General features: G+C 33.4%; 1 protein-coding gene across 2 annotated transcripts; it reads left to right on the plus strand.

The window, feature by feature from the left end:
* The first annotated feature begins 12,925 nt into the window (after positions 1 to 12,925).
* Positions 12,926 to 16,294, plus strand: LOC129323019 (pentatricopeptide repeat-containing protein At1g09820). 2 transcript variants are annotated; one of them, XM_054969534.1, is made up of 3 exons: positions 12,926 to 13,118; positions 13,269 to 14,117; positions 14,287 to 16,294. In XM_054969534.1, the coding sequence occupies exon 3, from the start codon at positions 14,310 to 14,312 to the stop codon at positions 16,002 to 16,004; it is 1,695 nt and encodes a 564-aa protein (XP_054825509.1). In that variant the 5' UTR covers positions 12,926 to 13,118; positions 13,269 to 14,117; positions 14,287 to 14,309; the 3' UTR covers positions 16,005 to 16,294. The 2 variants fall into 2 exon arrangements, with proteins under 2 accessions (XP_054825509.1, XP_054825508.1); XM_054969533.1 differs by having other exon boundaries at positions 12,926 to 14,117.
* Positions 16,295 to 16,408: the final 114 nt, after the last annotated feature.

Below are 16,408 nucleotides of genomic sequence, written 5' to 3' on the forward strand. Positions count from 1 at the left end.
TTTGGTATGACCTTATTTCTCTTAGTCAAAATATTAGGGAGAAATGGGTTGTGCCAGAGACTTTAATGCTTTTTTAAAGGCTATTGATAAGATTAGGGGAGCCGTGCCTAATACTAGTACAATAAGAAACTCTAGATGCTATGTGGAAACCTCTCATCTTTATTTTAAAGGGGACCGATATTGCAACACCCTCCATTTTAAACTTTGAGTTTTTAGTGTTTAAAAATGGGTAAATTAGTAAAACAAAGTGATTAATGATGTTTTCATACCTATAACATCCTCAATTTTAAATTGGATTAATTAAACTGGATTAGATTAATTAAGTGTATTAGCGAGGTGTGTGGCCAGAGAGGCCTAAAAGGTGTGTTTGATTGTAATTTCCAGCCCTAAATGCAGGTCTAAAGAAGAATCGGGTCACTTGGGAATGAGAAGAGGAAGAAATATAAAGGCCAAGGTTTTATGCCACGCACCGCGGCTTGTGGATCAAGCCGTCGCGGTGCATGAATGCTGATATGCCTATGAAAACCCTCTCTATGCCATGCGCTATTCACTTTTCTACTGAAATACAGTGGTGAAATGAAGTAGAAGAAGAGAGAAAAATAAAGAAATGCTCTATTAGGGCTTAAGGAATCTAAGTATTGGGAGTGTTTTAGAACTCATCAACACTAAAAGTAAGCTTCAGACACCTAAATCCTCCTCCCTTCTTCCATTTTCTTAGTATTGGAAGTTAGGGTTTGGTTGATAATGATAATTTTCAATCCATATAAGCTATGGGTCCAAACTCATTGACTTAGATAGAGTTAATAGGAGTAGAATGAGCTAATGAAACTTGGTATTTATGGAGTTATGATGATTGGCAGTTGGGAAGTAATAAATATCCAAAAATTCCCATAAATATGTTAGTTGGACAACATGGTACCATTAATGAACATTAAAGAGCTCAATGATGTTAATGAAGGTTAAAGGAAGCTAAGAAACCTTTTAGGTGTTTTTATTTGAGTAGAAAATGAATCTTGAGTATGAAGAAGTGTTGAGTTCCTAGTAAAAATTAGTCTGAAGATGAATATTAATGAATTTCATTATGATTGATTGTAGAGTGACTATCTTTGGCACCATTCAAGCTTCTCGAAAGCTTTGGGAGTGAGTAATTAAGGGGTAAAACCTTTGACCTCTTAAAAGTTTGAGGTAATTGAGAAAATTCTATCTTATACTTTTGTGTGTTAATTAGTTTGTTAATTAATTACTGATCATTGAAATGTGTAAAATGAAATGCAAGTGTGGCATGGATTGTGTGAGAATCCCCTAGGTTGATTTTTGTGAGGTCGATAACTTGTTATATGAAATTCTTTGAAGCATAATTAGTGAATTTTCATATTGTGATTGATATGGGAGATCAGTGATTAATTGATATGGGAGTTTAATGATTGATTTATATAGGAGTTTAATGATTATGAATGTGCGATGTACGATAATTATGAAAACATGAAGTTCAATGATTTGTTTTATTTAGAGTCCAATGATGTGAATTGTGATGAGATACAACAATTGTGAATTAGAGAAGTTCAATGATTTGTTTTATTTAGAGTCCAATGATGTGAATTATGATGGGGTACAACAATTGTGAATTAGAGGAGTTCAATGATTTATGTATTGTGGAGTTTGATGGTATATGTTAAATATGAGTACAATAAATGTTTGAGTAATGAATATTTGCATCAGATAAGCTATTGCATATCTATGCATTGCATGATCACGAGAGGTGAGAGTTCACCTAAAAAGAGGAGTAGAGAATTAAACCATGTGGCAAGGCAGCCATTCGAGTTGATGGCTTGCCTAAATTATTTATGTACATAACGTCCCATTAGTTTAATGAGGAACTCAAACCTAGCTAACTATTCACTGGTTCAACAAGGAAGCTAGTTTAGGAAGTATGACACCTCATAGTGTGAGAAAATAAGGAAAACCTTATTTCACAAGTGAGTTGGGAAAACATTGGTTGGGTAACCCCTCACAAGTGTTTAGGCTAGGAAAGTCTCAGATTATAGACTATCCTAGCATGCTATATGCCGTGGTTTCATGTCAAAGAAATAAGAAGAATATAAGGGAGGTCTAATCATACATATAGTGAAAAAGGGATCATAGTTATATGTGTTGTGACCCTAATGTTGATAAATGTGAGTATAACTTGGTTCTATAAGAAGTTATGTTAACAGACTATGTGATTAATTATTCTCTTATATGAAATGGTGCTTACTAATCATGATCCTTTGAGCATGTGTATTTATGCTTGAAAATGTAGATTTTATGTTCTAAAGAATGATTTGTGATTTCAAATCTTATTATAATTAGCCACTTGTATTTAAATTAATTGACATGCATTAGTATAAGTTAGTTGGACCTTAGTTACTGAGTAGTTGTATTCATCCCATTATCTTCAATATTATAGAAAATAGCTCAAGAGGATCAGACAGAGAGAAATAGCTAAAGGCATAGGACTGTGATCCTATTAGTAGGCCCTTTTATTTTGAGTTTTATGTGTATATGATGATTGAAATTGCCATTAAGAATTTTTCATTTTTACATCTTATTTGCATTAGGTGTTTTATGAGCTATGAGTATATTTTGGGCTTTAAGGAGTGTATTTGTGTTACGTGATATCTGTAACAGGGCTAAAATACTAATACAAGTAAGAATTGGGCATATTATGTTATGCTTATGAAATAGTTGATGAAATAGATGATTGAACTCCCCCTTCTATGTTTTTGAATTAAAGGGGTTGAGTATTAAAATTGTGTTGAACATAGACCGTGGTGCATGCCTTGAATTTTTCAAAAATACTTTGTTTTCTAACTCTTTAGCAAATGTACTAATTTTTGAAATGATCCCATGCTTCCATATAGTTGTAAGCTCTAATTTGTCTATTTCAAAGTTTTTGAAATGGTTTCAGTTTTGAAAACTTGGGATCCCAATTTTTTCACTTATTAGCAAACTTGGTATTATATCATTTGCCTTAAACTAATCTCTTTAACTATGGAGATTTAGAGTTAATCATAGATTAGAGAAGGAGGATATTACAGGACTACTAATGAGATTATTAGATTCTTGAACACGCTTAGGATCGGGCATAAAGTAAGGCTTAAATTTTAGTTTGAGCTCACTGTGCCATTCACGTGGCGAATGTGAAAAAATTTGCTTATTCAATTTCTCGTACGTGTCAAAAACATAAGGAGGGGAAAAGAGAAACATGAAGGGCGACAGAGGAGGTTTTCTCTGCTAAGGCTTCACTTTTAGAGTAATTTGGAGGCAATATACCTTAGTTTGACATTTGAGTAAGCTTTCTATCTACTTTTCTTCCCCTCTATGCAACTTTTTTTTTGAGTTTAGGTATTATTGGGGGTTGATTTTGGTTTCTCTTATGTTATAGCCAAATCTAGTGGCTTAGTTAGAATCTTGAGGAGTTAAATCAAGTTTTTAAACCTATGTTTAAATATTTTATAGTAATTTGAGGTTTTTGATTAGGGTTTGGATGAGCATTAAGTGAAAATTGGAAGATTGGGAGTAATATGGGTGAAGAACTAATGTTATCTAAGTGTTTAAGTATTAAATGAAATTAATAGAAGTTCATTTAAAGAAGTTCATCACATGAAGATTTAAGAACATAATTAACCAAAGCCCAATTTAAATGAAAATTCAACCTGGCTTTGATACTACTGTTAGACAGGGAGGCACAGTGGAAGATGAAAATTTTAAAGTCCCTATTCTGATATGGATCAAATGAACTCATTTAAGTCAAAGTAAATAGAAGAATTACCTTTTAATTCATTGAACTTGGCATGTGTTCTTTTTAAGAGTTTGGATCTCAGGAGCTGACAACATAAATCTGCTTCCTCTACTGGTATCCACATGAACAGCTCTTTAACTCGATGCTAGCGTTCCTAAGATCCATTCTTTTTTGAACGTTAGTTTTTCTTTCTATAAGGTATTTTATGGCTCTCAAAGTATTTTTGCCGTTAAAACTTTTCTAACTATCTTTTTATAAAGAATGTCCTATTTGTATATAGTATATGGATTAGGGTTTTCATCTTCCACTTAAAAAGCCCACAAAAATTTAATTAAATTTATCTTATAAATTTAATCCATAATATCATATCTAATTCAAATTTATTTTATAAATTCAAATTATAAAATTGATATGATATTCTCTCATATCATGTTAGTTATTAAATTTAATATATCATATAAAATTAAATTTAAAACTAACATAATATAATATAATATAATATAACATATATCACACATATATATTATATATATGAATATAGATACATATAATATATATATATATAATTATATTTTGAATTTTATATTTCATATAAATATAAATATAAATATTTATCAAATAAATATTTAAATATAATTATATATATATATATATATAAAAAATTCATTTACCCTATATTACATTCATTGGATCTAGACATATTTTAAATTTAATGAATTTGGACATTATAGTTTGAATTGAACTATTCTTGTGTGCGACCTTGTAAGCCTATATAAAATTAACAATAGGCTAATTACGTTATTAACCTACAAGTCACAAGTGACTTCTAGCAAGACATTGCAACTACCCAATTCACATAGGGATTAATGATTCGATGTAACTATCATGCAATCGTATCACATCCTTTTTGTTACGTGATATTTCAATCAAGTATGAGACATGAAATTGTCATTTTTCTTTACCTGACTGTTACTTTCTCATTTTTTGAGTGGATTGACTATAGCAGTAAAAAAACCCTCTCTATAGTAGTATAGCCATATAATTTTTAGTCTCAAGTGGCCTCTAGCAAGACATTGCAACTACCCAATTCACATAGGGATTAATAATTCAATGTAACTATCATGCAATCATATCACATCCTTTTTGTCACATGATATTTCGATCAAGTGTCAGACATGAAATTGTCATTTTCCTTTACCTGACCGTTATTTTCTCATTTTCTGAGTGGATTGACTATAGCAATAAAAAAAACCCTCTCTATAGTAGTATAGCTATATATTTTTCAGTCTCATTCATCGAGGGGCCCAGTAATATCTCTCACTTAATGTGAGGAATAAAAAAAAAGCATGGGATGGTGGATAAGGCATTAATTAAATATAGTAGTTTTCAATCAGGATAGTCTCTAGCTTGACAAGGAGAAATTGTGAAAAAGCTCCATCTTGATCACTCATATTCCTTTGCATGAATATTATTAAACTCAATCATAGCTTTTATGATCACCCAGTGAAAGGTGACTTTTAACTAGGTCAAAATTTAATGGTCATCATGTAGGAATCCATGATGACTTCAGATCAAAGGGTATAGTGATATAATTACATATGAGATAAGCTTATGACTTATATTATGCAACTTTCTCACAGCAGGTCGGTCCAGCACCTTGTACTCTTTCAAGCCTATGACTTTAATTTATATCTCTTAATTAATCAAAATCATACTAGTCTTGTTTCATATATGATCCCTCATAGATGAACGACTAGGGACATTTAGGACAATCACTATAGTTTGTCCAAAGATACAATTATCATAGTGAACATGCAATTGATATAATAACAAAAGAGAAATTCATTAAATAACAATGTACATGGTACAATGATGGCCTTAGGGCACAATTTCCAACATCAATAATGTCAAAGTGGACATTACATATATACTTGGGATAAAAAAATTATTAAGGAACATATTGACTAGGTAGTCTGTAATAATCTTGGAATGTCTCCTTTCCAAAAGCAAAAGTTGTTCACTTAAGTAAGGTTGGATTGAATCATAGGCCTCTATTAGTGAAACTGAAAAGATGTCTTGAGTGTAGGCAGAAGAGATTTCTTTTTAAATGCCAAGCGGCCTAGGCATTGAAAGAGGGTTTCATTGAGCTTATTTGGGATATATGGAATGGTGATAGCTGGGTAGATTATGTGAAACATTTTCAAACCATGGCTATTAACTAGAACAGAAATAGAGTTAGGAACATAATCCAAAAAATGAAGAAATTGCTTGGAAGACTTAAGAGGCTAGATAAAGTAAAAATCGTCAACTAATCATTTAACATCCCAAAAACACAAATCGTCAACTAATCATCAAATTTTCTAATCCTTTATTAGTGACCACTTTACCCTTAATTAACAACTAATCGTATGATTAACAAATCAAGATGTTACACCCTAGACCTCCAAAATGTGATTTTAGATTTTTAGGAGTTATGTTAGTGATTATTTAAGTTAATGGAATCTAAATAAAGTTCATGGGAGTTAATAAACCTAATGGTTATGCTTAAGTGCAAGATATTAAAACTTTGGGTAATTAAAGTGTTGATTTATGGAAGTTGAAAGAGTATTTATGATGATATTAATGATGATTGGTATGATTAATTGTAAATTAATTACTTGTGTGTAATGTTCTCCTTGACATTATTAGGACAACACCCTAACACGCTGTTATGATAACCTAAATTTATTAAAATTTTCAGTAAAAGTTATCACAAGCTAAGAGTTTAAAAGTAAATAGTTTAAAATATTGTGATCCTAAGAAAACCCTTTTCAAAAAATTGTTTGAGCCCAAACTATAGTTAAAATGAGTTAAACAAAGTAACGGAAGTATGGAAACCAATCAGCATTTAAAAACAATCTAAAATAGTCTGGAATTTTTCAAAAGTTGGCCTATTCGCCACACTCACCTCAACGGATAGCATAGAGGGACTCGTCCCTTAAAGAGCATTACATGACAGCACTCTAAACTTTTGAAGCGCGTCGTTTGGCCATCTGACGTCTGACTTAAGCGATTCAAGTGTGCACACGAAGCTCTTCAAGTCTTCTAACTAATGGCACCAATCTTATATCCAAATAATTATCCATTAAGCAGATGGACACCCAAACCCAGAATGGTCTGTTTTTAAACCATAACACTCAATGGTGTCCTAAACAAATAACCTAGTACCATTAACTTTGAAACCACTTTGACTAACTTAAATGAACTGTACACAACATATTAGGTAAATTATACCACAATAATAACTATCCATTCAAGAAATGGCCACTAAACTTTCAATTCATAACAACTAAAAAAAGGTGGATAAAATTCAACATAAACATCATTTTAGTCATTTCAACACATAATTAACATAAATATATCATTTTCACTAGTATCGTGGCCGTACACCATCATTTAACCACAAGTGTCACAATTTTAGGCTGAGATATGCACACATCTCATAGCTTTTCATACAAATGATAGCAAAATAATAAAATGCTCCTAAGTTGGCATAATATCATGAGATATTCATTACAATACCATAATATGAAAGGGAAGAGCTATACAAATAAAGCTTTTCACTCTTCAGTCATTTCTTCCCTTCCCTTATCCCTACTGGTACCCTCATTTGTAAAATATAGCTACAGGATGAGATAAACATTTCAGTAACAGAATAATTCACTATTATCAATTAACATACACAACTATAAGGGAGAAAGTTAATATACACAAAAACATACATTTAGCATAATCCACATAATCTTTTCAATCATCATCATTCAATTTTCACTCTAGCATGATCATTTTATTATTCAAACCTCTATATCATCCCGACTGAAACCATAAGCTCTTGGATCGAGTGCATATTCACAATAGTACGAGCTCACTTTCAGTAGTAGGATCGCCTAGCCAAAGTTGTCTTATCTTATTTCCAAATTATGGTTTCCCCTTATCACATTTGAATTAGGGTGTCGTTACTCCAACATCGTATCACTGATGCTAAGGAGTGTCAATTTCCAATGCTGTATCCCACTTGGATACTAAGGAGATAATCTTCAACACCTTACCTTACTAGAAACTAAGGAGATACATGTCATATAGACTTTCACTACTCTTTCTTATGGGTGAACTCCTACTCCCTATCATGATCACACTTACACATCTCATACATAACGCATATTTATAGCCAATTCTCATTAAATTCATATAAGACTTTCACAATCTTCATCATTTTAAAATCATTTCATATGCACAAAAATCTTATTTTCACAATATGCAATACTTTCAAATCACATGTAAAAAAATTATGTATCTACTCACAGACAATTAAGAACTTTAATTAAATAGTGTAAATTATTTTGTTACCTCAAGCCTTTTGTTATAAAAGGGTTATTGTGGCCTAACATTTACTTTACATATTTCTACTCACATGATGATACCTTAGCAACACTTAATCTAGACAATTAAGTAATAATTATTAATTATTATTCCAATTATACCCTTAAATCACTAGATTTCTGGTACCCATTACACTCAAAATCCTTATTTAACAACATCAACCCTTCCAATACATTCCATTAAAATTATTTAGCCTCTAAACATATTAAAATCACTAACCATCTATCCACATTATCCTAAAACCTCAAATTCTCATATAGGGTTTGTTTAAACAACAACAACAACAACAACAAGCCTTTATCCCACTAGGTGGGGTCGGCTACATGGATTGCAAAACGCCATTGTGCTCTATCATTTATCAAGTTTTTAGAAATATTATTAATTAAGAGATCACGTTCAACAACTTTCAAGAGTGTTCTCTTAGGCCTTCCTCTACCTCTCTACAACAACAAGCCTTTAAACCCTAGCTAAAAATTTCAAATCACCATAAAACTCATAAATCTAAGGTTAGAGGCTTGATTTAAATTTTTAAGATCTTAACTAAGTCAATGAATTTGGTTTAAACCCAAAGAAATCAAAATTAAAGCCTCCATTGCCCTAAAAGTAAAAAATTTCACGTAAAATAGAGAGGGAGATGTGAGGGAAGCTTACCCAATGTATAACAAGCTTGTAATGGCTCTAAGATGCCCTCAAGATCGTGCCTTAATAGCCTCAAAGTCTCCTATGTCACTCTTCTGTTGTTCCCTCTCTTTCTTTTTACTTAAATCAAACACATTTTGCATCTGATAAATGCCCAAAATTAGCAATGCGTCATGGCACGTTGAGCATGCGCCACAGCACATGGCACAAAATTGACTATATGCCTTTTGGCCATTCATGAGCTCAGTTGATTCGTGTACCATTTTAGCTCATTCCAAAGGCCGTTCAAAGGTTAAATGACTTTATTAGCATCCCAAAAATACCATCAATTATAAATCACTTATTTTGACTAATTTGCCCTTCTTAAATACTTAAAATCCCAAGTTAAAAATTCAAAATGTTACATTGTACACCATTCAAGCTTTAGTATAGCTTGTGAAGAACTTTTATTAAGGGGTAAACCTTTGACCTATTAAAAGTTTGAGGTAATTGGGAAAAATTTAATTTGTATAGTTGGATGTTAATTACTTATTGATTGAAATTGTTATTTTAAAAACATGATTGATAATTGAATTTTTTGATGCAAATTTGGCATGCTTGAAAATTGTGTTGAATGGTTGTAAACAATATGCATATTTTGCATGTGTGAATGATGATAATGGTTGAGAGCATGACTATGTGTTTAATGGTATGTGGAGAATAGTAGAAGAAGAGAATCTTATACATATGATATAATTGAAATAATATGTATTAAATGCATACAACTTGTTATATGTTCATATCACGATCATTGGTGAGAGTTCGCTAGGGAGAAGAGTAGATTGATAAACCCACATGGTACTGGTGGCTTATTATTAGAATTGAAAGCTTACATTGGTATCGACCGTTGGAATTGAGAGGTAACTTTTATCCCATAATTGATTCGGGATTGTCCCACTTGTTCTATGAGGGACTAAAACCTAACTAGTCTTTATCGATTCATGAGGAGGCTAGATTAGAGGTACGACACACCATGATTGTTAGTATTAGAGAAAATTATAGTATACAAGTAAGTAAGTTAACCTTAGCTTAGTAGCTCCTCATAAGTAGAAGGCTGGGTTAGTTTGTGATGAACGTAGCCATTTAATAGTTGTTGATTTAATGTCGGAGGTAACAAGAGGGTATAAAGCTAGTATTTGATCATGGATTTTAATTTGGCCACAAGGTTTGTTATTATTATAGTTTGGTATGTTTAGGGGCGCATGGTTATTAGTTTTGTGAACCCATATTGTGCATAATTGATATAAATATGATGACATGTGTTTTATACCTGGTCATATAGTTGTTATTGTTATGACTGTGACTATATTCATTGTATGTGCAAGTATATGTGTTTATTTCCAATTACATATATTTTTAATTAATGTACAACATATAGATTAGGTGGACTTTAATTACTGAATGGTTGTACTCATTTCTCAATCTTTAATATTTTCAAGGCTTAGCTTATCGAATCCAAATTGGAGAAAGTGTATTGAGGCTTAGGATTTCAATGTAAATCCTATTTCTATGCCTCTTTGCTTTGTTGATGTGTATTTATGTTGTTGAATTGCCAACTAGGACTTATTCATCAATTTTTGTGGTACTTGCTTTACCATGGTGTAAATCTTGTGTATTTTGTGCCCTGAGATTAGTGAGTTGTGGTTGTAAATCTTTAGGATCAAAATACTTATACAAATAGTGTAAAGTGTATTTTGAGGTATTTTGGGATGATATTAATGATTTGAGTTAATTTTCCTCCCCTTTATGTTTTTGTAAAAATTTAGAATTGAGTGGTAAAATCACATTATATGTATATTTGGTTGAGTGTGAAGTGTTACATAATTTCTATATGATTTATTAAGTATGGTCTAAGGGTAGTTGTGAGCTTATGGCACTTGATTATGATTTTGGATACCCTAGTTATGTTTTGAAAGCATAAATGGGTAAGTTTACATTTTGACATCCAACTTTTAATTCAAAAATGATTTGAATGTGAAACTACTGTCATAAGCTAAACTTACAGAAAGCTTTTTGTAGATACCTAGATTACCTCAATTGGACATTAGACGAAGATTTAGGATGCATTGGAAGTTCAGTCAGAAAATTTGCTATGACAGCTTTCTATGTTGTTATAGGTTTCTACATTTTATGTTGCAGCATAAAAGTAACGTATTATGCTAAAATCACTACTTTTGCTCTTTTAACCCCAATTTGATGTTATTTTACCTTATATGATGTCTATGCTTTCGTATATATGTTTTCCTCTGATTTTTATTTATTAAATGATTTTTTTAGCATGTTAAAATTTACAAACTTAAGATTCCATTTATATAAATTTTATAAACTTGATAATTCAATCGGATTAATCTCATGATTACATTGATTTTGAAGTTGATTTTGTAGTTAATAGTGGATTAGTAAGGGTGACCTTACAGATACAAAATAAAGCTGTTGTCTTTAAGCTATACTAGAAGCTTTTTGTTAATGATAAATCCTTATGGGTGCAAGTGTTGAAGTCCAATTATAAGTGTAGGAATACAGTTATGCCTAAGGTTGATAAGAAAACAAGTGCCTCATTAACTTGGAGAAGCATTGTTAATTGCTGGGAGCAATTTTTGAAGGGATTAGGAAAATGGATTGGAAATGGTCTAACCACTAACTTCTAGATAAATAGGTGGCTTTTTTATGATGTACCTCTGGCTCATATTGCTTTATCAAATGACTATGATGCTAATAGCAAAGTGCCTAACTTTGTTAATAGTAAGGGAGTGTGGGATATTATCAAAATGAGAGCATGGTTGCTTAGCCATATCATTATACATTTAACTTACACTTTTGTTCCAAGATATGAGAGAGGAGAGGATTCTTTAATTTGGAAACCATTAGTCGATGGAAACTTTATTGTTTCTTCTGCTTATAAATTTCTTAGCGTAGGTAAACCATCCATGATGAGAGAGCTTTGGACTATAATTTAGAGATGGCTAGGCCTGAAGAAGATCAAAATACACCTATGGCTGATTGCAAAAGGAAAACTACATACAACAGTAACGAGAGTTAGCTGGCCTTTTCAAGAGTTAGATGCTTGCTTGCTAGGTTGTAATGACAAGGAGGATAGCATGCACCTCTTGCATGATTTCCCTTATGCAGAGGCTAAGTGGAAAATGATAATTAATTTGAAGCTTTAGGATATGTTCAAAAGCCTTACAAGTGAGAATTGGATCTTACGCAATATGAAAAACAATGTTGGTGATTCTCTTGTTAAGCTATTCCATGGGATGTGTTGTTTGGATACATGTACTTGGAGATCTGGTGCTATCGTTGCTCTATAGTTTTCTTTGAATTTAAATAAGAGAAGTGTTCTGCATAACAAGCACCTTATTTCACTTTTTTTATTTCTTCAATGACCTAATCAAGACATAATCACCTCAAATCAAAATCTATTAATTTTTATTTGACTTTCCGCTTAATTAAATCAAAATTTTCATTAATTAAATGAAATTTTCAAATTTGCATTTATGGCATCTAATTTGATGGGAATATGATTGAGGGGATTTGGGGACAATTAAAAAAAGAAGATTATATTTTTCAAATCACTTTATTTGATGGTAACATGATTTGGGGGATTTGGGATTAATAAAAAAAAGAAAATATTCTTCTTTTAAAATTATTATATTTTTCAAATAACGAAAAACTTACTTTTTATTTATTCTATTTATTTAATTTTATTAGGTTTTTTATATCTAAACACCTGAATATAATATAATGTTCATAGACTAACGGTGTTTACAAAGATTTAATATCCAGAGTAAAATTATATCATTTTAATTACTTAAAAATAATATTATTACAGCAAGGACTTTACGTTATTGGACCCAAATATTTTAAAGGCAAAAATATACTTCAAAGTTTTTTTCTTAGTATAGGGCCTCTAAGCTCTCAGTATTAAGCCAATATTAGTGCAATATTTTTCCTTTTTATCCACATGATTGATGATGATTTTATCAATTTTTTTTTTTTATTTAAAGTAATCCTCGACAGGCCGACTCGGGATGGAAGGAGCCCAAGACTAACGTGACCCTATGATCTGCCTAGTTAGCCGTGGTTTCTCCGAGCCGCCCTAAACGGCCAAACGCATTTGCTTTGTCTTCGCTTCTCCGGAGGTCGGAGGTTCAAACTCAGTAAATATCAGACGCAAGCGCTTTGATACTCTCCACTTACAGGCTGACGCTTATGGCTTGCTACGTCACAATCTACTTGGGTTCCTCTCTTACTTTCTTTTAACTTCTCTCTTCGTTTCCATGGACATTAGTTTCCTTGAATATTAATTGCGAAGATATACATCTCTTTGGTTCGGAATTGATTTCATTTTTTGGTTGCCTTTTGTGGCGCTTCCTGGGAGCTGGAGAAGTATGTTCGGCCGCCTACATTGAGTCCAATTTAAGACGTCGAGAAGTCCGTAGGCCAACCCCCATCCTCGGACTCCGGCACAACCAGACGCTTAGAAGTCAAGGGAGGACATGGAAGATTTGCCGGTGCGTTTGTTCGGAGTCTGCGGCAGCGGCTGCAGCTTCTTTTCCGGTGAGCATCGTAGTGAAGGATCAGACAATATGTGAAGTGTAATCCTGATTCCATTTCCACCTCTATTTTTTCATTTCCATCAAAAAAACTCTTCGGCTCTTACATGTGTGAAGCGTCTCACCCAAATCTGAGCCGAGAGGCAGTCACCCAAAGCCCCCCATCCCTTCTTCTTCCTCTTACTGTCACAGAGGCATCGCCGTGAACTTAAACCCCACAAATTTCCCGAGCTCACCCTTGATGAGGGCGCCGAAGGTGTCAATTGTGTCCTCTGCATGCCTTTACTTCTTTTACGGACTCCTGAATCTGGGGTTCCTCTCGCCATTTTTCCTTAACCTTTGAGGTCAGCTTTGAAGTCAGGGCCCGACAAATTCCAGCACCAACCACAGAAGAGCGACAAGATAGATCATCAGCATCCTTGTTACCCTTTCGGTACAGAATTTCATAGTCCAACTCCACAACTTGTGCAACCACTTTTGCCGCACATTATATCTTTCTGTTTTGGAAGGCACTTCAAGGCCAGTTGGCCAGTTTTAATGATGAAGGGTTGCCCCTTAACATATAAAGACCAGTGCTTGGCTGCAAAGACTGGAGTTAAAACCAGAGCCTTCAATTGAGCATATTCCACACACGAGACATTCAATAACCCCTTCATACCTATAGCTCCTAGTAGGATTACCAGGTGAGCTTACTAATTATTATTTTGTTGACAAGTTTTTATTCTGTTACTACTCTAACTAGACTATCACACGGGTTAATTTTAGTAAGATTTGCATGTTTTAGGAAACTCTTCCATGTCATGTGTACATATAAAACTTTTATCTAACTTATTCTTTGTATTCTGCATGCAGGTCGAATATTTTAGTCTTTTAGTATGCTGTCTATTTTAGAGTTAATACGGAAACAACATTGGTCAGAGCTCAAAACGCATCTTCGAGTCACTCAACCTATGGTACTTGTCGAGCAATTGCTTAATGCAGGAGTTGATTCAGAGCTTGTTCTTAGGTTTTATCAATGGTCTCGGAGAGAGCTCAAACTTCCATATGGTCTTGAAACCACCGGCAAAGTTGTACATTCTTTATTGAGTGCCAAAAAGTACTCTGTGGTGAGGTCCTTTCTGGATGATTTTGTGAAGAATGAAAAGCATCCAGTTTTCTCCATTTTTCATTCCCTTTTGGTTTGCAGTCAGCCAACTCATGCAAATGCTATAGTAATTGATATGTTGATCCTTGCATATGTGAGAAATTCGGAACTCCATTCTGCTTGTGAAGCATTCAAGCGAGCTCAAGATTATGGCTTTAATTTATCATTGAATTCCTGCAATCCGTTATTGAGTGCTTTGGTGCGGGAGAATAAACTTGGCGATGTGGAACAAGTGTACAAGGCTATGATCAAAAGGCGGATTAAACCTAATCTGATCACATTTAACATTTTCATTAATGGCCTCTGTAAAGCTGGGAAGTTGAATAAGGCAGGAGATGCTATTGAAGACACCAAGGCGTGGGGATTCTACCCAAACGTTGTTACTTATAATACTCTCATTGACGGGTACTGTAAGAAGGGGAAGGCTGGAAGAATGTACAAGGTTGATGCTATTTTGAAGGAAATGCTGGCTAATAAAGTTTGTCCGAATGAGATTACCTTCAATACTATTATCGATGGCTTTTGTAAGGATGAAAATGCGATGGCTGCAATGAAGGCTTTTGAAGAAATGAGAAGACAGGGATTAAAACCTACTCTAGTTACGTGCAACTCACTGATAAATGGCCTTTGTAATAATGGGAAGCTAGAAGAGGCTATTGCTTTGTGGAATGAAATGGCGGGCCTGGGTTTAAAGCCCAATATTATTACTTATAATGCTCTTATTAACGGGTTTTGTAAGATGAAGATGATGAAGGAAGCAGTAGAGTTCTTTGATGACATAACTATCCAAGGGTTGGTTCCCAATGTTGTGACATTCAATACACTAATAGATGCTTACTGTAAGGAAGGAATGATGGAGAAGGCACTTGCAGTGCATGGGTCAATGCTAGATGAAGGAGTTCTCCCAAATGTTTCAAGCTATAATTGCTTAATTGCCGGTTTATGTAAAAAAAGAAATATGATAGCAGCCAAGGAGCTTTTAAGTGAAATGGAGGATAAGGCCTTGAGGCCTGATATAGTGACGTATAACATATTAATAGATGGATGGTGTAAGGTAGGGGAATCAAGAAAGGCAGAAAAGTTATTAAATGAAATGTTTTATGTGGATGTGATACCTAATCATATAACTTATAATACTTTGATGGATGGCTATTGTATGCGGGGAAATCTCAAGGCGGCATTGAAGGTGAGGACTCAAATGGAGAGAGAAGGTAAGCGAGCAAACGTTGTTACATACAACGTGTTAATTAAAGGATTTTGTAAAATGGTGAAGATGGAGGAAGCTAATGGACTTCTCAATGAGATGTTGGAAAGGGGTCTAATACCAAATCGGACTACCTATGATATTGTTAGAGTTGAAATGATGGAGAAAGGTTTTATTCCAAACATAGAAGGGCACCTATATAGCATCTCCGGTATGACTTAGCATGAGCATGAGTTGCTAAATGGATTTCCGTGATTGATGTACAAAATGCTGTGGAGGATTGAGATTCGCAAAAGATCCCCATAAAAATTATGAGGTTCTTGTCTGGTTTGCAGCTGTGCTGTTGCTGGGAAAATTCACCAGAAGGATTATTCTTATTGCTGACATCTTGTAGAGTTGTTGGCTGTATGCATCAAGATTAGGGAAACTGTTATATGTTGCATGCCATTAAGTATATGTTTTAAATGATTTGAGAATAGTATCAACACTATAAGAATGATTCCTTTTTGTTAGTTTCTAGTTCAGCAAACCCGTCTCAATTTTTATGTGTAAATCATGTATTTTGAATCAACGAGTCTTTGGCCAAAAAAAAAAAAAAAGGATCAACGAGTCCGAGTAAGTTGTAT

The sequence above is a fragment of the Prosopis cineraria genome, unplaced genomic scaffold (genome assembly GCF_029017545.1).
Source record: "Prosopis cineraria cultivar Desert tree isolate PC_DT_omini unplaced genomic scaffold, ASM2901754v1 PC10, whole genome shotgun sequence".
Classification (NCBI taxonomy): domain Eukaryota; kingdom Viridiplantae; phylum Streptophyta; class Magnoliopsida; order Fabales; family Fabaceae; genus Prosopis; species Prosopis cineraria.

Coding starts and splice junctions, on each gene's coding strand:
- LOC129323019 (XM_054969533.1), top strand. CDS start 14,310: ATGCTGTCTATTTTAGAGTTAATACGGAAACAACATTGGTCAGAGCTC.